This window comes from Chionomys nivalis (genome assembly GCF_950005125.1).
Source record: "Chionomys nivalis chromosome 23 unlocalized genomic scaffold, mChiNiv1.1 SUPER_23_unloc_1, whole genome shotgun sequence".
NCBI classification, from domain to species: Eukaryota; Metazoa; Chordata; class Mammalia; order Rodentia; family Cricetidae; genus Chionomys; species Chionomys nivalis.
The window spans coordinates 419,912-441,157 of record NW_026646869.1 but is presented as its reverse complement, the minus strand read 5'-3'; the positions used below and the strand labels follow the sequence as shown (position 1 = coordinate 441,157).

The 21,246-nt window shown below is 44.6% G+C and overlaps 1 protein-coding gene across 2 annotated transcripts in view; it reads left to right on the top strand.

Moving 5' to 3' along the window:
* The first annotated feature begins 1,252 nt into the window (after positions 1-1,252).
* Positions 1,253-21,246, top strand: part of LOC130869022 (uncharacterized) — a 37,029-nt gene continuing 17,035 nt past the window's right edge. Inside the window, exons 1-2 of one of the 2 annotated variants that reach the window (XM_057761135.1) lie at positions 1,253-1,387; positions 20,138-20,804. In XM_057761135.1, the coding sequence (XP_057617118.1) occupies positions 20,773-20,804 (32 nt within the window). In that variant the 5' untranslated portion in view covers positions 1,253-1,387; positions 20,138-20,772. Of the gene's footprint in view, positions 1,388-13,967; positions 20,805-21,246 lie in introns of those variants that run through there. The other variant, XM_057761137.1, reaches the window with a different exon arrangement.

Below are 21,246 nucleotides of genomic sequence, written 5' to 3'. Positions count from 1 at the left end.
TCTGAAGTGGGGTTACAGTAAAGGCAGTGCCATTCCTGGGGAGACCTGCAGGGTTCTGAGGTGTTTTTTTTTTTTTTGTGAATGGTGAGTTCTCAGTAACCGCCTAGCTACCAGGCACCTGGATTTTTTCTACTTTATTTTCCAAAGGTTCTTTTTAGGCTGAAATCAGATCCTGTGTGCGTGCATGTATGATGTGTGTATGCATGCTTGGTACATGAAAGTGTGTGCACATGAGTGTGTGTGTGTGTGTGTGTGTGCGCGTGCATGGTGTGAGTGTGTGTGTAGGTAAGGGCACACTGTGTGTGGGCACACTTGCGCATGTGTGCCTGTGTGTGGAGGTCAGAGGACGGTATTGAATGTCTTCCCTTGATCTGTCTACACTTTTTTCTATTATTTGGAGACAGGGTCCGTCACTGACCCTGAAGCTCATCGGTTCAGCTAGGCTGGCTGGACAGAGAGCTCTAGGTACTGCTTATCTCTGCCCGCTCCCAGTGCTGGGGCTCCTGGTGCACATTGCCATGCCAGCTCTTTATCTGCGTTTATGGGAACCAAACTCAGACCCTCATGTGTGTGTGGCAGGCAGCTCACCACACACACATCTGGATCATCTCCCCAGCCTCCTTTGGTGTTTTTTTGAGTCCAGGTCTCATCTAGTCCAAGGCTGAGAATGCTTTTTTTTTTTTTAATGCTATTTTTTCTGAAAGGTTCATTTATTATGTATATAGTGTTCTGCCTGCATGTGTTCTTGCAGGCCAGAAGAGGGCACCAGATCCTACCATGTGGTTGCTGGGGATTAAACTCAGGACCTCTGGAAGTATACTCTTAACTGCTGAGCCATCGCTCCAGCCCATCTTAGAATGATCTTAACTTTCTTGCCTTCAGCTCCCAAATGCTAGGTTTGTAGGCGTGCACCACGACTCCCGGCAGGCCTGAGACTTTCACTTTGTAAAATGGGCATACTGCCCCTCTTGGCGTCTATAAGGGGTTTAAATGCAGTTTCCTCAGTGTTGCTGCTGATTCTGGTTAGATTCCAAGGACTGTGACCTGGAGCAAGTTACTAACCCTCCCCTGTCTTGGGGTGACTGAGAACTGGGTCATTGTACTGTCATGGAGGAAGTGGGCCAGAACTGCTCTTGGGGGCTCCCAGGCGTTCTTTCTGAACTTGCCTCCAGGGCTTATTGCTCAGGATAAGCACTCAGAATCTCGGCAGGGTTTGCTGTGGCAGTCCTGTGAGGTTCTCGGGTCTTCTCTCTAGATACGTGCGGTGACCTGTTGGTGACCCTGCAGTCACTGAGCCGCCAGGGTGAGAAACGCAGCCTCCAGCTCTCTGTCAAGGTCAACTCCATGACCTTTACCTCTGACAAAGTGCTCCCTGGGAAATACAAAGGTAAGATCAAGCCTGCTCCTGTCGTGAACTCTCCCAAGCCTGCTCCCCCTTTGTGCTTTCTGTAGACCTTTTCCTGGGAACTCTGTCCTGGGACCTTGACCTGCAAAGGTCCCACCCCACGTGTCTGCTTTGGGGAGGGTACCCTGACAAATCATTTTATTTCTAAGTGCCAGAACGGTCATGATGATTCCAGTCTCATGTCTGCCGTTTAGCTCTAGAGGGACCTTGGGCAGCCACTCTTTCTCCTCCACAGATGGTTTGCTCATCTGTGAAATGGTACGATAGCCTTTCTCAGGAAGGGACTAAGCAAAGCTCAGAACTTGGTCAGCAGGGCAGTGGCCCATGCGGGTGCCATTCCTGTCCTCAACAAACCAGCTCCTGCCTTCTTTTTGGACTAGACTTCTGGCTAGTGGAAAGTAGGCTTCTCTCTCTGGGGTCTGTGTTCTGTCTCAGAGCTGGCAAACTGCCTGTTTTATAGTTTCTGTGGTATCCTGTCACGCCCATGCGCACATGCTAACTACTCCTCACAGGCCACTGGCAGAGTCCAGAAGTCTAGACCTGCAAGGCTCACAGGAAGGAGTTCAAGGTCTGCCAGAGCTGCATTCCACATAAACAACAACAACAAATTAAATTGGACAAAAATTAGCTGAAAATATTTACTGAAAGTCTGGTGACCTCTGGATATTTTGTAGCCTGGCATCTTCAGGTTGGATCCTGAGCATCGGTGGGAAAACATGACATCCAAGTGAAGGCTGAGGCTCAGTTAATAGTAAATACGCCAGTGTTTTTATTTTATTTTTTGAGATAGGATTTATGTAGCTCAAGTTTGCTTTGAATTTGCAGTATAGCCAAGGATAACCTTAGATTCTGGATCCTCCTGCCTCCACCTTCCAGGTTTATCTCATGGCGTTGACAAGTGTACTAAAGTTTTATAAGATATTTAGAGTGGGGCTGGGGTTGGGCAGTGTTGGTGCACGGCTTTAATCACAACACCCAGGAGGTAGAGGCAGTTGGATCTCTGTAAATTCAAAGCCAGCCCGGTCTACAGAGTGAGTTCCAGGACAGCCAGCACTGATACACAGAGAAACCCTGTCCCAAATAGCAACAACAAAGACTAAAGCAAGCAAGCAAACAAACAAACAAACAGAAGAGTGAGTTTGGAGAGATGGTTCAGTTTTTAAGATCACTGGCTGCTCTTGCAGAGGACCTAGGCTGAGTCCCAGCACCCATATGGTAGCTCACAACTGTCTGTAACTCCAGTTCCAGGAGATCTGATGTCCTCTTCTGACTCTCTTGGGTACACATGTGGTAACAGACATATATGGAGGCAAAATATCCATATACATAAAATAAATTTTAAAAAAGGTGTTAAGGATAGAGGAGCAAGGGTAAATGTGGTTTACTATCCATTTATTACAGCTTTTGTGATTACTCCAAAATAAAAAGTAGAATTCCTGCCAGGCAGTGGTGGTGCATGATTTAATCCCAGCACTCGGATACAGAGGCAGGAGGATCCCTGAGTTCAAAGCCAGCCTGGTCTACAGAGAGTTTTAGGGTGGGCGGGGCTTTACAAAACAAACAGACAAACAGCCGCAGTCCTGACTATAATAGCATGTTATGCATGGGAAAGGCTAAATGAGTTTAAATGGTCTAAGAACCCTGAATCATGTATAATAGAATAAATGTTTGATTGATTTAACACTCTGATTAGTGTGTATAGCACACTGTAAAAGATACCCAGGGCTGGTGAGATGACTCAGCAGGTAAAGGCCCTGACTTCCAAGCCTGGTGACCTGAGTTTGATTCTCAGAAGGGGAAGAGTGCAGGGATGAAGAGCTGGCTCAGTGGTTGAGAGCACTTCTTGTTCTTGCAGAGGACCTAGGTTCAGTTCCCAGCGCCCACAGGCACCTCACAACCATCTCAAACTCCAGTTCCAAGAAATTTGATGCCCCTTTCTGACCTCCTTGGGCACCAGACACACATGTGGTACAGACACATACAAGCAGACAAAACACATAAAAAGAACTAAATCTAAAAAATATATATTTGGAGATAAGGAGAGAGTTGACTTTATCAAGTTGCCCTCTGACCTCCGTATGTAGGAGTCAAGCCACAGTCAAGAATTCACAAACACCTCTCTCTCTCTCTCTCTCTCTCTCTCTCTCTCTCTCTCTCTCTCTCCCCTCTCTCTCTCTCTCTCTCTCTCTCTCTCTCACACACACACACACACACTAAAGAGACAAGTGATAAATGTGCTTTGTAAAAAGGCATTCACTAGGGGTAGCTTAGTAGTCGGTTCCTTGGCCAGCGTCTATGAGTCCCTGGTCTGAAACTCTCAGCACTGGCGGAAAAGATATTTCCTAAAGGCATGTAAAGGTTTCCTACGCTGCTACCTAGTCCTTCAGCACAGCTACTTTCCTGTGACAAAGTGACATGAAAGCAGCCATAGACACTATGCAAGTGGGCCGAATGGACATATAGAGACTGGCTAAGCAATTAAGAAAGAGAGGATAGCTTTTCTGTACAGACTAGGAGGTTACTTAATCAAGAAAAGAAGTTTATCTTGGTTCTGAGTTGAAGCAGTGTTGAAAGGCCACGTCTGGTGACCTTTTGCTGGTGAAGTCTAGATGTGGAACAGAGAGGGTTGTCACATGGCAAGAGATAGGGAGCACATGTGTGTACGTATTCCATTTTCATCTCTTCCCCTTCTAGGGTTAGCAGTCTTCGGCCATGGGGGCTCCACTTGCTTAATTTTATGCTTAATCTCCCCTGAAAGGCCCCATTTTTAAACACCATAGTTGAAGTCAGGCTAATGGTGCTTAGGTTGCCCTTCCAGCACTGGGATGGTGGTGGCAGAAAGACCAAGAAGTTCAGGACCCGACCTAGGCCCTCTGCGTGCGTGTGACCATTGTGTAGCTTGGTATGTTTGTAAGGCTCCTAGCAGTGAGATCAGGACCTGGCCCTGGCCCTTAGCTGGCTTTTGGGGACCCGTTCCCCATGCTGGATTACTTTTCCCAGCCTTTATGCAGGGGGAAGAGCTCAGTGCTACCTCACCTTGATGTTCTATACTTTGTTCAAGCCCATGGGAGGCCTTCCCTTTCTAGAGAAGGAGTAGTTGGAAAAGGGGATAGAAGGGAGTTGCAGGGGAGGGGATGGGAGTGGAGGAAAGAAGGGAAGGGAAACTGGGGTTAATATGTAAAATAAATTTAAAAAAATTTAAAATAAAATTTAAAAAAGGAAGAAGTTCAAGACCAGCATTGGCTACATAGAGAACTTGAGGCCCAATTGGGTCCTGTATCAAAAATGTTAAGTAAAAATATTAGATAAAATAGTAAACATTATTTTATTTAATAATTAACAGCTATTTATGTAGTTGAATTAAGTTCCTACTCTCTTAATGCCTCACTATGGGATAAAATTCCCCCCCCTGGCCGGGCGGTGGTGGCGCACACCTTTAATCCCAGCACTCGGGAAGCAGAGGCAGCCAGATCTCTGTGAGTTCGAGGCCAGCCTGGTCTAGAAGAGCTAGTTCCAGGACAGGAACCAAAAAGCTACGGAGAAACCCTGTCTCGAAAATCAAAAAAAAAAAAAAAAATTCCCCCCCCTGAACCCTCAAGGGACTTACTGACATCATAATCTAAATGACAGGGCCTAAAAGCTCCTTGTTAGGCCGGAGGTGGCCCAGAGGTGGGGAATGAAGGCTGCTCTTGCAGACTCAAGTTCAGTACCCAGCACCCATGTTGTGTGGTTCTCAAACACCTGTCCCTGCAGATTCCCTCTCGGCCCCTTTCCATAGCACCTGCACTCATTCGTGCATACGCATACACACACAATTTAAAATAGTAAGAAAAGCAAATCTTTAAGGGTTCCTGTTGAACTGCACACAAATGTTTTAAGAACCCGAAGGGATGTTTCATTGCTAATTATTTCCCAGGACTCCAGGCTGGTTTACCCCGGTGTACATCCATCCATGCTACGTGGCTAGCACCTGCCCGGTGCTCAGGGTGCAGGGCAGAGTTCTTGATGATTAAAATCCTTGTAGGAGTTGCACAGCGCTTCATAAAGCACGCACTCCATATTTATTCTTTTTTTAGTGGGCTTCCCAAGAATAGTAATTGCGCTGCCCCTATAGACGGAAGACCCTGTGGGGAAAAGACCTAGTCTCCTAAAACGGTGCCTACTAGGCAGTAGTCCGTTAGTGTTCTAGAGGAAGAAAAGCATTTTCTTTATCAGTGATCACATCAGTCTTGTTTGCACTGCCGTGACTCTAGGGAAGATGGAGTGATGGGTGGCATAAGGACCGAGCTGGGCAATGAGACCGTCGATCCTCTCTTAAGGCCACTGCTCAGTGTGATGTGTGTCAGGACAACAGCAACTAGGAAATATGGAGACCTGTAAACCTAGAGAACCAAGCACCTCCAAGTCCCTGAGGGGTTCCACTTGATCTACCCCAGCTCTCTTAGATTCCACTTGGGTCTGTGTTCTAACCTGCAGTTTGCAATTTATGGCCATAGACCCAGTCCAAACTTGACAGTGACCAGTGACCGGCTCCAAAGAAAATGTGAGTCAGAACAAGTCATTTGGGAAGACCTTTGAAAGTCTGCCTCATCACGCCCCCCTTAATGACAAGTCTGCCTAGCTGAACCCTAGGAGATTCACAGATGAGCTTTAGATATCAGAGCTCTCAGAGCCACGGGCAGACACAGGGAAGGGCAGCAGCTGGTACCTGGGCGTGCCCACAGCCTGGCTTTCCCTGGCAGGGCCTATTGTGATGTCATGGAATCTCAGTATAAAGGCAGAAGCTGTAGCTGAGAGGGGGCATAGGCTTGAGGAATGGCGCTGATGTGGGGCCTGGCTGCCCCACTGCCAGCGAATCTCAGCCTTATGTTACTTGGTTTTTTAGTTTGTGTTGCATGGATACTGTTTTCTAGGTATCAGAACCAGGGCCAGGTGGCAGCCAAGACAGAGGTACGTGATAACCACTCTTTCTCTAGTCACTTCTCCCCATGCTGATGTCCTATAGGTTTGTCTGAATGCCCGTCCTCTGGGCCATAGGAGGACCTGGATGGAGGGCAGAAGGGAGTTGAGACATTACTAATAGATGCTTCCTCTTTTTTCTTTTTCTTTTGATTTTTCAAGACAAGGTTTCTCTGTGTAGCCCTGGCTCTCCTGATTTCTGTAGACCAGGTTGGCCTTGAACTCACAGAGATTCTTTAGCCTCTGTCTCCCAAGTGCTGAGACTAAGGGCATTAGCCAGCACTACCTGCCTTGTCTTTCTCTTAATTCACTTCAAGAAGCCCTAGGATGGGTATGGTGGTGCATACCTTTAGTCCCAACACTTGGGAGGGAGAGGCAGGAGGATCTCTCTGATTTCAAGACCAGCCTGGTCTATATAGTGAGTTCCAGGACAGCCAGGACTGAACAGAGATTCTGTCTCAAAAAATGAAGAAGAAGAAGAAGAAGAAGAAGAAGAAGAAGAAGAAGAGGAGGAGGAGGAGGAGGAGGAGGAGGAGGAGGAGGAGGAGGAGGAGGACGAGTAGAGGAGGAGGAGGAGTAGAGGAGGAGGGTGAGGAGGAGGATGACGACAACGAGGAGGACGAGGGCGGACAAGGGGGGAGGCTGGTGAGGAGGGGGGAGGAGGAGGAGGAGGAGGGTGAGGAGGATGACGAGGAGGAGGATGACAAGGAGGATGAGGGGGAGGAGGAGGAGGGGAAAGGGGGATGAAGAGGGGGGAGGAGGAGGGCGAGTAAGGAGGGGGGAGGAAGAGGGGGAAGAGGAGGAGGAAGAGGGGGAGGAGAAAGAGGAGGAGGGGGAAGGAGAAGATGAAGAAGAAGCAGAAGAAGAAGGAGAAGAAGAAGAAGGAGGAGGAGGAGGAGGAGGAAGAAGAAGAAGAAGAAGAAGAAGAAGAAGAAGAAGAAGAAGAGGGGGAGGAGGTGGGAGGAGGGTGAGGAGGAGGATGACAAGGACAAGTAGGCGAGGAGGGGGAGCAGGAGGAGGAGGGTGAGGAGGAGGAGGAGGACGACGACGACGGGGGACGAGGGGGGCGTGAGGAGGGGGGAGGAGGAGGGGAAGGAGGAAGGGGAGGAGGGGGGGAGGAGGAGCGGGAAGAGGAGGGGAAGAAAGGGGGAGGAGGGAGAAGAGGAGGAGGAGAAAGAGGAGGAGGGGGAAGGAGAAGAGGAAGAAGAAGAAGAAGACGACGACAAGGAGGAGAAGTCAAAGGGGAGGAGAAAAAAAAGAAGAAAGAAGTAGCTTCGGTAGCTTCAGGATCTGTTATCAAATAGACACTGAGGAAGAATTACTAGTTATAGAGGAAGTGCTGTCTAGGAGTTCTAGCTGAAATGGAGCATTCATGTGACTTAACTCTGGGGAAGTGAGGGAAAAGAATGTGGTAAGAGTGGTGTGGATATTGTCCATCGCATGGATGGGAGGCAGATGGTAGAGTGAGCTTGTCTTACAAAGAAAGATTTATAACCATATGACAAGACAAAGAAGGTCTCAGGGAGTGAATTGCAAGTGCCGCTTGGTTGGGGAGTTTCTATTTCCAGTGGGAGAGGGATTGTCTGAGTACATTGTTCATGTGTTTGAAACATCAGTAGATCACGCCTCTTCTGAGTCTGATCCTCTTAGCAGACCATGAGCAGCTGGCTCTCCTACAGTCCTGTCATCTTTCCCAGACTTGGCACGCCCACCTCTTTATTGAGTCACTCCAGTGAGTGTGTGGTATTGCACTGTGGTTTCACGTGCATCCCCCACCCTGCCCCCCGATATTAATAACATTGAACAACATCTCAGGTTTATTAGTCGTTTGGAAATTCTCCTTTGTAAACTGCCTATTCAAGTCATTTGTGCATTTTTTGTTTGTGTGAATTTGTGTGTAAGTGTGTGTGGGTGTGGGTGTGAATGTGTGTGTGAGCATGTGAGCATCTGGGTGTCTGTGTGTATGTTAGTGTTGATCAAATTCAGGTCATTGCTCATTCCAGGCAAAGCAATGACTACATTTCTGGTGCATTTTTTCCTTGATTTTTGTTTGTCTGTTTTAGTTTTTTTTTTTTTCCTTTTGGTTCTTCAAGGCACAGTTTGTCTATGTAATCCTGAATGTCCTGGAGATCTTTCTGTAGATCAGGCTGGCCTCGAACTCACAGAAATCTGCCTGCCTCTGTCTCTCGAGTGCTGGGATTAAAGCTGTGTGTCACCACCGCCTGGCAACAGTATGTCTCTATTTATTTATTTATTTAGTAAAAACTTTCGTTTCTCATTTTACATACCAATCCCAGTTCTCACTCCCTCCTCTCCTCCCTTTTCCTCCACCTCCCCCCACTCACTCCTCAGAGAGGAGTCCACAAAGTCTAGCACATTGCTTTGAGTCAGGACCAACGCCCTCCCCACTATATCTAGACTGAGCAAGGTATCCCTCCAAAGAGAGTGGGCTCCAAAAGCCAGTACAGGCAGTTGGGATAAATCCTGGTCTCACTGTCAGTGGCCCCGCAGTGCCCCAGTCATACAACTGTCACCACATTCAGAGGGCCTAGTTGGGTCCTATGCTGGTTCCCTCGCCATCAGGTCAGAGTTGGTGGGTTCCCATTAGCTCAGGCAAGCTGTTTCAGTGGGTAACCCCATCATGGCCTTGACCTCTTTGCTTGTATTCTCACTCCTCCCACTCTTCGACTAGACTTTGGGAGCTCAGCCCAGTGCTCTGCTGTGGGTCTCTGCCTCTGCTTGCATCAGTTGCTGGACGAAGGTTCTATGGTGATATTTAAGATAGTCATCAGTCTGACTACAGGACAAGGCCAGTTCAGGCACCCTCTCCACTATTGCTTAGTGTCTTAGATGGGGTCATCCATGCGGATTCCTGGGAATTTCTCTAGAGCCAGGTTTCTTGCCAGAATGCTTCTTTATTCTAATCTTTTCTTTTCTTTTAATAGTTTTATTTAAGTATTGGATAAAAGGGACATTTGTCTAGATTTTACAGTCAACATTTTGTTGATCAAATACCCGTGCTGTGCAGCCACGCACATGAGGATGATGCTATTTGGATTTAGTGGGTTATTAAAAAAAAAAGCAGACATGAGGTTGGGAGTTGGATATGTTGTGGGGTATATGGGGGAAGTTGGAGTGGGGAGGGGTGGGTATGATTATATTTTATTGTATGCATGTATAAAATATTTTTGAATTAGGAAAAATTATTTAAAAACCCATCCATGTTGTGATTTGATACATTTTGCTGCCTCTTGTACTTCCTGTGAGTTGGGATTTTTCCAAAACTCATGTAGAAATATATGCATCTTCCAGGGGATCAGGGTTGCCAAGTGTGACCTTCAGGAGAGATTCATGCCATTCTTTGCAGACTGGGTAGGGTCTCCCAGGCGGGGCTCCTTACTCTCTGAGGACTGGGTTAGCTGCCATAGAAGTCGGATCCATTTTGTCTTCCCCATACACCCACCAGCTCCTCTGCTTCTGCTGTGAGTTGAAGCTATACAAAGACGTCACGCATACTAAGGACAAGCTAGCATTAGGCTCTTAGACTTCTGGAACCATGAGGCCAACTAAACCCCTTCCTTCATAGATAGGCTGATGACAAATATTCTATTTTTTGCAACTCAACATGAACTAGAACCAGGAGGAATTTGTTTTCTGTTGAGAAAAGAGAACATACTTCATAGGTCATGATACTCATCAGGAGGCACATATTGTCTACTCTGGTATGGCTATCTATCTATCTATCTATCTATCTATCTATCATCTATCATATCTATCATCTATCTATCTATCTATCTATCTATCTATCTATCTATCTATCTATCTATCTATCTGTCATCTATCCTCCATCGCCTATATCTATCTTTTTATGTATTTTTAGTGCTAGGGATCAAATCTGGGGTCTGGTGTGCTAGGCAAGCAGTCCACCACCTTTCTTTCGGGGGAGGGGGTTAAGACAGGGTTTCTCAGTGTAGCCCAGGCTGCCCTGGAACTCACTTTGTCACTCTGTAGACCAGGCTGGCCTACTCACAGAGATCCACCTGCTCCTGTTTCCTGAGAGCTTGCATTAAAGATACGTGCCACTGCTGCCCTTTGTAAATACCATTTTCTAAATGATGCTGAAACCCCCAAATACAACATCTTTCCATAATGATCTGCTTAGACCCTGTTAAGTTTCTCACTTTGAATCTATTCTCCAGAAGGAAAATACTCTAAATCATGTTATGTGTAAATAACAAGAGTTTTATTACCTATTTTCCAGTTCTTATTTATGATTTTGTTCTCCTTGCCTTCATTTATGAATATGACTTCCAGTACAATATTCAGGAGCAGTGTGTTGTGGGCATCTATCTCTTATTAAGTCAAGGAAAGTTTTCTGTAATTCACCAGTTATGTATAATGTTTTCTGTAGCTTTTCAAATATTCTTTATCAAATCAAGGAAATTTTAGCAAGAATTGGTGTTAATTAAAAAAATCTTCTAAAATTTTAAATTTAATCTCTTCATACTGAGTGCTAAGTATTAAGTATATTTCCTGCCTCTATTTAGATGGTCATATTTTTTCTTGTTTGTTCAATCAATGTACCGAGTTGCATGAGAATGTAAGATAATAAATCCACTGTGAATTCCTAGGAAATGTATAATTCATTTGTAATGTTGGATCCAACACTTTAATTAGATTTATTAGATTCAGTTTGCTAATATTTTGTTTGGTACTTATGCAACTTTGCATAAATATATTGAGTGGTCAGGTCTTAATTAGATTTTAGAATGGTGATTGTTCCAGCTTCCTCAATTAAAACAGAAGCAAATCCACATTTCCATCTCATTAACGGAGCAGACGCCCTCAATGCTCACAGAGTTATAGGGGTTTGGGGAGTTTGTACTAAGAATCTGGAACAAAGACCAGATTGTTCTTTATTACACACACACACATGTGCATGCACACACGCAACACACACACACATTCTCTCTCTCTCTCTCTAAAGGAATAGTGACTAAAGTTAAGAAATTGGCTCTCAGCTGGGCCGCGGTGGTGCACGCCTTTAATCCCAGCACTTGAGAAGCAGAGACAAAGGGATCTCTGTGAGTTCAAGGCCTCTGGTCTACAGAGTGAGTTCCAGGACAGGTTCCAAGTCTACACAGAGAAATCCTATCTCAAACACCAAAACCAAACCAAACCAACCAAACAAAAAAAAACCTCTCACATCTCCTCTGAAACTCATAGACAAACTTGGGTAAGAGTTAATATTATTGTCCCCAGTCCAAAATCTGCAGGACAGGACAGGCTAGTAAAATAGGTAACTTCTGTGTGCTTCCGTTTTGTGGAAGGATTTGTTCCTCTTCAGGGTGTTCTGGTCTCTGTTCTTAAAGCCTTCAGCTGATTGGGTGATGCCCACTCGCAGTATGGAAAACAATCTGCTTCAAAGTGTACTGATTCTAAATGTTAATCATATGTAAAATTACTGTCAAAGAAATGTTCTAGACTAATATATGACCAAACAACTGGGCTCCATAGCCTGGCCAAGTCGACATAAGAATTAACCATTACACTCCTTTCTCTTGCTTCGATTTATTATTATCATTCAGGCGGTGGTGGCACACACCTTTAATCCCAGCACTTGGGAGGCAGACATAGGTGGATTTCTGTGAGTCTGAGGCCAGCCTTGTCTACAGTGAGTTCCAGGACAGGTCCAAAGCTACACAGAGAAACACTGATTAGAAAAACCAAAAAAAAAAAAAAAAAAAAGGACTTATCATTATCATTTTTAAAAGTGGGTGTGTATATACAAAATTGTGTTTGTGTAATTGTGAGTCTGAACATGAGCACAGGAACCAGCAGAAGCCAGAGGTGCTGGACCCCCTGGAGCTGGAGCTACAGGCAATTGTGAGCATTTGCTGTGTGTGCTAGGAATCAAACCTGGGTCCTCTGCAAGAGCTGCGCTGTAACTGCTGAACCATCTTTCCAAACCCGGTTCTTTCTTTTCTTCTTTTCTATTTGTTTTTTTTAAGACTTATTTTTTTTTAATATGTATGCAACATTCCTTCCATGTGTGTCTGCAGGCCAGAAGAGGGCACCAGATCTCATTATAGATGGCTGTGAGCCACCATGTGGTTGCTGGGAATTGAACTCAGGACTTCTGGAAGAGCAGCCAGTGCTCTTAACCACTGAGCCATCTCTCCAGCCCCCTTCTTTTCTATTTGTAAAGAGTTTCATGACTTAAGTAGTTCTTACATTTAGGTTTTTACTCCATCTCAAGTTTGTTTTTAAATAGGATATGAAGTAAAGGCCCAATTTCATTCCTTTCCACGTGGTTATGCAGTTGTCCCAGCACCATTTGTTGAAGGTTCTTTTTTTTTTTTCATTGAATGGTCATGGAATCTTTATAGAGAACCAGCTGATTTTTAATATTAGATTCTTAAACCACAACTATTTTTGAGCACTGTAGTTTTGTTTTGTACACAGTTTTTCTTTTTCTTTGTTTTGCTTTGTTTTTCAAGACAGGGTTTCCCTGTGCAGCCCTGCTGTCCTGGAGCTCATTCTGTAGACCAGGCTGGTCTCGAACTCACAGAGATCTGCCTGCCTCTGCCTCCCGAGTGCTGGGATCAAGGTTTATGCCACCACCACCCAGCTCTGTACAAAGTTTTAAAATCAAAAAATATGGGCCTTCCAACTCTTCTTTTTCAAGATTGTTTTGGCTCCTGAGGGGCCTTTGTAATTCCACAGGGATTTTTAGGACAGAGTTGTCATTTATACAAAAGAGGGCCTTGGATAGGAATTGTGTAGTATCCCTACAGAATCTATAGATTGTGTTTGTAATGTCATTTTAGCATCAAACCTTCCAATCATGAACAAAGAATGTCTTAATTACTATTTACTTTCTACGACAATGTTTTGTAGTTTTCTATCTCATGACATAGCTACCTCCTAAAGACCCCACCTACTAACACTATTACCTTGGGGTTAGGGTTTCTACATATCAAGTTGGGGGATAGCACTGGACCCAGTGTATGTCGGGGGAAGTTCCCTGGTATTTCTAATTTGTTGGATGTTTGTTTTTATTTTTCTGCACCAGTGAGATGACATGACAGTTTCCTACTTATGCTGTTAGTATGGTGTAATGTATTGATCCTTGTGTTATGTTTAAATAGCTATGCGTTATTTAAAAAATCATCTTCACGGTGTATCTCTGTTGTATATGGCATTGTTCCACAAGGATAATTTCATAGAGTAAGTGTTGTACATTGAGCACAATCCCCCTTTCCTCCCCACTCGTCTTCACTGTCTCCCCATTGGTTTCATTTACTCTTACAGGTAATTACATTTCTGCTTTAGCGGCATGGTTACGCTTATGATTTTTTGTATCTATATAAAATCTAGGAACTACAAATGAGAAAGATCATTTGGTGCTGGTCCTTCTGAGGCTGGCTTAGCTGACTTCAGATGAGCCCCAGTTGCATCCCTTTTCCTGAAAAGTGTGTAACTTCTTCTTCATGACAGAAAAAAATGCATTGAGTATACGGACATATTTAACGCCCATCCCTCTGCGGCTGCTCACACATGGCTCCATAACTTAGTTGTTATGAATGGTGCTTGCGGTGAACGCTGATGTGCAAGTGTCTCTGTCACATCAAACATCCATACATTGTTTGAATAAATTCCAAATGTTTATATTCATCATCATTCTGTAAGATCTCGCCTACCCAGTTAGGTGTCCTATGTTTAACGTTCAATAGCAATTTCTCTGCCCTATCTTACATTTTTGAGTAGTTTTACAAAGTGTAAGTCAGGATGGGCGGTTGTTTTCTTTTAGCACATTGAAGAATTTATTCTGCTATTTTCTGATGCCTGATGTTTCTGAAAACACACCAGCTCTTCACCTCACTATTCATGTGGCTATGATAGCTCTTTTATTCGGGGACAAGTATTAGAATTCTTTCTCTTTCTCTTCCAGCAGTTTTGAATGTACTTAACTCAGCTGTTCTTCGGCGTCTGCCGTCACAGCTCTTACACGTCAGTGCTTCTCAGTTCTCACAAGTTCCTAGTTATTAAATCCAAGGACAGACTGCTTCAAAGCAGTTTTCAGAGCTGCAGAGATCAGTAAAGCACTTGCTTGGCAAACATGAGGACCCGACTTTGATCCTAGAATCATGTAAGACATCTGTGTTCAGCGGCACACGCTTGTAACCTCAGCACTGGGGTTGGGGGTAGAGACAGGTGCACTCTTGGGGCTCCCTGCCCAGTTAGTTTATAAACTTCTTAGCAATGAGAGGCCTTGTCTCAAAAATCAAGGTGGATGGTACCAGAGGAATGACACCAACGCTGACTTCAGGCTTCCATGTGCACCCGCCACATAGGCAGACACACCCTTGTACACTTGTGTACCCACAGGGACATGCGTACCCACGCGCAAACATACATAAAAATAAAGCAGGTTTCAGAGTCCTGGAAAACTGAACAGAAAATACTGATTTTCTATGTAGTTCAGTATTACTGATCTTCAAGTAATGTCTTGCTACATTCTTGCTGCCCTTGCCTCTGGGGCTCTTATTGCTGTATCTCCTATGCTCGTTGACTCCATTTTACCTCTCTAGGCTGCACTGTCCATACCCTCTTCAGATCTTTCACCACATGGGAATTTTAAATTGACTAGGAGAAATTTTTAAATAGCCATTTTGCTGGGATTAAAGGCGTTCATCAACCAAGTTCAGATGTTTGTTTTGAAGTGGGATTTCATTCTGAAGCCCAGGCTAGCTGGGAGTTTGCTAGATATCCTAAGATGGTCTTGAACTCATGGCAATCCTTTCAGGTCGCCCTCCAGAGAGGAGGGTTTCCGGACGAGCCACCGTAATCTGGCTTTGTAGGAGTTTCGAAGCCTAGGAATTTCCTCAAAGGCATTTCATTTGCCTTCAAGGATGGCACCATCAATCCAGAAACACTTTATAATTCATGGTTTGAAGGTAGTTTGAGGAGCACTCAGATAATGTGAACTCGACGCTGACTCAAGTCTCCTAAGATAAGCATGCCCGTGAAGGAGTTTGTAGACTGTGTTATTGAAGTGGGAAGACCCACTCTAAATGTGGGCAGCATGGCTCCAGGGACTTTGGTGTCAACCAGCTGACCGCCACTCATCTCTCTCTGACTGGGGCTGGAATGTGACCAGCTAAGGCCCGCCTTCCCCACCGTGATGGTCTGACCCTCAAAATACACCGTTCCTTCCTCTTTCCTCAGTCCGCTTTAGTGCAGCTGACGCAGCAATAGAAGTAACTGATAGAAACTGAGAATCATCTGCTGCAACTTTTCAGTGTGAAGCCGAATCTGCTGGCAGTTTCCAGGGCCTAGAAATATGTGGTAAATTTGTCATTGAGCGCTTCTAAATGAGCATGTGGGGTGTCCTCTGCTGGATTAAAAATGATATCAATTGGTGAGATTGCTTAGTGATTGAGGGCACTTGCTGTTCTTGCAGAGGACCCAGGTTCAATTCCCAGAATCCATAGAGATTTCACCATCTGTAACTCTAGTTCCAGGGAACCTGACACCAACTTCTGGACTCACAAGAGCACCAGGCATGCATATGGTTCACATACACACAAGTAAACACTCATACACATAAGAAAATGTTATTAGCAAATACATATTTATGAAGCATAATATGTTTTGCTTCGTGCATTGCATAATAATTAAATCAAGCTAGTTAACACGCTTTTCAGGTTTTTTTCATGTGTATGATCAGAAATTTAAGATCTATCCTTTTAGCAATTATAGTTTTTAAAAAGTTTTCTTTCAGCCGGGAGGTGATGGCGCACGCCCTCAATCCCAGCACTCTGGAGGCAGAGGCAGGGGGATCTCTGTGAGTTTGAGGCCAGCCTGGTCTTCAAAGCAAGTTCCAGGACAGCCAAGACTGTTGTACAGAGAAATCCTGTCTCGAAAACAAACAAACAAAAAACTTTCTTTAATTAGTTCATTGCCCAAGATTGTAGGGCTTTACAAAAAAACACATTTATTTTCTCTGTTCCAGTCTTTCACACCTGAATTCTTTAAAATTCGCAGTAGTAGCCAGCGGGGTATTGGGGAGCTGTACGCCTTTAGTCCCAGCACTCAGAGGCAGAGGCAGGCAGATGTCTAAGTTTGAGGCCAGCCTGGTCTACAGAGTGAGTTCCAGGACAGTCAGGAACCCTTCGCTCTCGGAAGAAAAAGAAAGAAAGAAAAAACAAAAAGAAAAAAAGAAAGAAAACAACAAAAAATTCACATTTTTTTTCACACTTGAATTTTTTTTTTAAAAAAATAAGAATTGTTTTATTTTCTGTGTATGAGATTTTTGCCTGCCTGTGTACATGACAACACATGTTGCCTGGTGCTTTCAGGGGTCATAAGACAGCACCAGGTCCCTTGAAACCGGAGTTACAGTTAGAAGACACGGTGTGGGTGCTGGGAACCAAACCTGGGTCCTCTTCAAGAGCAACCAGCGCTCTTAACTCTTGAGCCACCTCTCCAGCACCCCACATTTGAATTCGCAATCCTCTTAGCATCCGTCTCCGCATCCCATATTGAGAAATGATACACTTTTATTTTTCTCTTTGTTATTTGCCACTGTCTTAGCTCCTTTCCTGTCCCCTGACTGCTCTAACAGAAGTGACTTCATTGGGAGAAAGGTTCAGTTCTGCTCAGTTTCCCAAGGTCATGGTCCACTGGGGAAATTGTGGCCATGGGAGCTTAGGGTAGCGGTAACATTGCTTCTGCAGTAAAGAAGAGATCAGCGAGGAGTCCAGACTGCAACTCGCTTCTCTTTCCCCAGGGACACAGTCTGGGTTCCCAGAGAAGGGCGCCTTGTTTCCTCTGAGCATGTGACACTTTGAGAACTTTTCTTTTTGTAAATAAGGTCTTAGTTACTTTATACAGGGCATTCTTTGTCCCAACTCTTTCGCTAACCCAGATTTTTCTAGAGTCTGACACTGGCGTGACTTAGGATTTCGGGGTGGCCTCTGAGGTTTCACTGTTGCTCCTCGGGTTTTTGTTTTGTTTTGTTCCCATACCGGATTTCTCACTCTTTGACACGTGATAATCAATTCAACCCGAACCTGTAAAGTTAAAAGAACTTATTTGAGTCCTATAAGTAGCAATCCAAGAAGCATAGGTCCTGGAGCCTTTGGATCCATGTTCTAGAGAAGACGGGGAAAGTAGGGATTTGTATGGGCAAGCAGCACTGACTGTTGAATGCTGGGTAAGAACAGGATCCATGTAACCAATAGAAGACAAAGAATAAGAATCTGCATACTAGTAACATGTCCATAAAACCGAGTTTCTTGCCTGAAAAGCCACTGACTCTTTGATATCTACCCCAAATGGCAATTCTTCCATTCTTTCTTAAGAAATGAATCGTGGTCTTCTGTGTTCACTGATATCTTTCTTTGTTTTCTGTTCCTTTCTCTCTCCTCCTCCTCCTCCTCCTCCTCCTCCTCCTCCTCCTCCTCCTCCTCCTCCTCCTCCTCCTCCTCCTCCTCCTCCTCTTCTTCTTCTTCTTCTTCTTCTTCTTCTTCTTCTTCTTCTTCTTCTTCTTCTTTTTTGAGACAGTGTTCTCTGTGTAGCCCTGGCTATCCTGGAGCTTACTCTGTAGACCAGGCTGGCCTTGAACTCATTGAGATCCACCTGCCTCTGCCTCCTAAGTGCTGGAATTAAAGGTGTGCGCCACCACAGCTCGGCTGATATATTTCTATGACATTTACCCCACCCCATCTTTATTTCTATATTTAAAAAAGAAAACAAACAATCTCCCTTCATTACACACACCAATCCAAATTCCCACTCCTTCCCTTCCTCTCACTCCATCCACACACCTCCCACCTTACCCCATCCATCCTCAGAGAGGTTAAGGCACATTGCTTTGGGGAAGGTCCATGGCCCTCTCTACTATATCTGGGTTGATCAAGGTATCCATCCAAAGAGAGTAGGTTCCCAAAAAGCCAGCGCATGCAGTAGGGCCAGTGGTCCCGCAATCTGCCCAGCCATACAACTGCCACCCACATTCAGAGGGCCTAGTTTGATCCTATGCTTGTTCCTTCCCAGTTTAGCTGTAGTTGGTGAGCTCCCATTAGCTCAGGTAGACTGTTTCAGTGGGTGAACCCATCGTGATCTTGACCTCTTTGCTCATATTCTCATTCCTTCCACTCTTCAACTGGACTTTGGGAGCTCAGTCCAGTGTTCCAAAGTGGGTCTCTGCCTCTGTTTCCATCAGTTGCTGAATGAAGGTTCTATGTTGACATTTAAGATATTCATCAGTCTGACTACAGGGCAAATTAAGATTGGGCTCCCTCTCCTCTATTGCTTAGGGTCTTAGCTGGGGTCATCCTTATGAATTCCTATATCTAGAGCCATGTTTCTTGTTAACCCCATAATGGCTCCCTCAATCAAGCTATCTCTTTCCTTGCTCTCATCTCTGTCCTTCCTCCATCTCGACTATCCCATTCCCTCAAGTTCTCCTCACTCCTCTCCTTCTCCCCTAGCCTTTCCCTTCTCCCCTCCCTTCTCCATCCACCCCGTGCTCCCAATTTTGTCAGGCGATCTTGTCTATTTCGACTTTCCAGGTGGATCTATATATGTTTTTCTTAGAGTTCACTTTATTACTTAGTTTGTCTAGGATCATGAATTATAGGCTCAATGTCCTTTGTTTATAGCTAGTATTCGCTTATGAGTGAGTACATACCATATTCATCTTTTTGGGTCTGGGTTACCTCAAAAAGATGCTCAATCATACTACAAGGACATTTGTTCAACTATGTTCATAGCAGCATTATTTGTAATAGCCAGAATCTGGAAGCAACCTAGATGGCCCACAACTGAAGAATGGATAAAGAAAATGTGGCACATTTACACATTAGAGTACTATTCAGCAGTAAAAAATAATGATATCTTGAATTTTGCATACAAATGGATGGAATTAGAAAACACTATCCTGAGTGAGGTACCCCATTTTTTAAAAATTACATTTGTAAGCACTCACGAGGCAGAAGTGGGATCCCTGTGAGTTCCAGATCAGCTTGATCGACAGAGCAAGTTCCAGGACAGCCAGGTTTCTCAGAGAAACCCTGTCTCGAAAAACAAAAACAAAACAAAATGAAAATTATATTTTGTGTGTGTGTGTGTACATGTGTACATAGGGCATGGGGCCAGGGACATGTGGACGTAGAGGACAACCTGAAAGAGTCTTTTCATGTACCATACTGGTGATAGGGATTGAACATAGGTTGCCAAGGCTTGGCCACAGGTATCTTTAGCCACTGAGTCGTTTTGCTGGCTCCCACATGGCATCTTACCTGTTTGGTTGACTATTTTCCTTATGAATGCAAGTCTCTAGAGTACAGGACTCATATTTATCTCTAGAGTCTCAGTACTATACACAATAATCTAGGACTAATTTGTATGTGTGTACATCCATGTACAAATGCCCATGGCACGCGTGTGGAGGTGAAGACGACTTGTGGAAATTGCTTTTCTTCTTTTACTCTGTGGGCTCCAGAGATGGAACTCAGGTCATTAGGCTTGGTGTCAAATACCTGTGCCTACAGGGCCATCTTGCTGGTCCCTCAGTATATTTAATAAATTATTCACACGTTATTCGATGAGATGGTAAGTAATAATATGGTTACAGATGACAACCGTGTTGATACCTGATATGAAATGTGTCAATATCCCATAGATAAGGTGAGAAGTGTTGTCCATAAAACCCCCAATCTAGAGCATAAACCTGACTTTGTTTCTTTTTGTGTGTTTCTCTAGATTTCCAAGCAACAGGATGTAAAACAAATCCAGAAAATGACCGGTCAGAATGATTCTCTCCCTTACTGATCAGCTCAAGGCTGGTGACTGATCAACCGTGGGCCATGCTTTCAAACTCTAGTCTTGAACAGCGGGTGGAAGAAAGTGGAAAAAGAGGGTGTTCCTGGAGAGTACCCCCATCTTTCTGACATCTTCACTTCCAAAGTCATGCAGACAGCTCCATAATTCCTACATTGTTTGCTTTCCTTGTGCTTCTCTGTCCCATATATTTTCATGGAAAGCCCAAAATATGGGAAAGGAGAATGGGCAAAAATTAACTACCAAGAGTTTGGTGAGGGAGGTCCATCTCCTTTATTCCGCTACCACGGATGTGGATGTGGGGTAGACATCTTTAAAGGAAAAGATGTATTGGGAACCTCTGTGTCCCTCACTACAGCATTCCGGGGTCACTTCTAGTACATGATGAAGACAGTATAGTTTGCTTGCAAAACAAAACTTGATACCTGGGCCGTACCACTCATCAGTTTCACGATGTGACTTCATCTTTGCTCCCCTAATTGTTAGATGATGTCAGTAGTCACTATGCTCATGGTCTCTTTACTCCTGTTACAGTTTCACAGCTGAAAAAAGCTGGAATGATGAATGTCATTGAAGCTGATCTAACATGGTAAGCAGAGTCTGTCTTCAGACTGTCCTATGACAAATACCATGATGGCTGGTTTCATGTCAACATGATCCAAACTGGCATCATTTTGGAAGAGATTGCCCTCTCTAGATTGCCCTGTGGACAAGCCTGTGCTGCTTTTTTTAAATTTTTTTTTTTTTTTTTGGTTTTCCAAAACAGGGCTTCTCTGGCTGTCCTAGAACTCATTCTGTAGACCAGACAGGCCTTGAACTCAGAGATCTACCTGCCTCTGCCTCCAAAGTGCTGGGATTACAGGCGTGTGCCACCGCTGCCCAGCTACATTTTCTTAATTGATGATTGATATAGGAAGGTCCAGCTCACTGTGGGTGATGCCACCCATGCACTGGTGGTTTCAAGTAGCACAAGAAGGCAAGGTGAGCAAGCCATGAAAGCAATCCAGTAAGCAGGGTTCCTCCACGGCCTT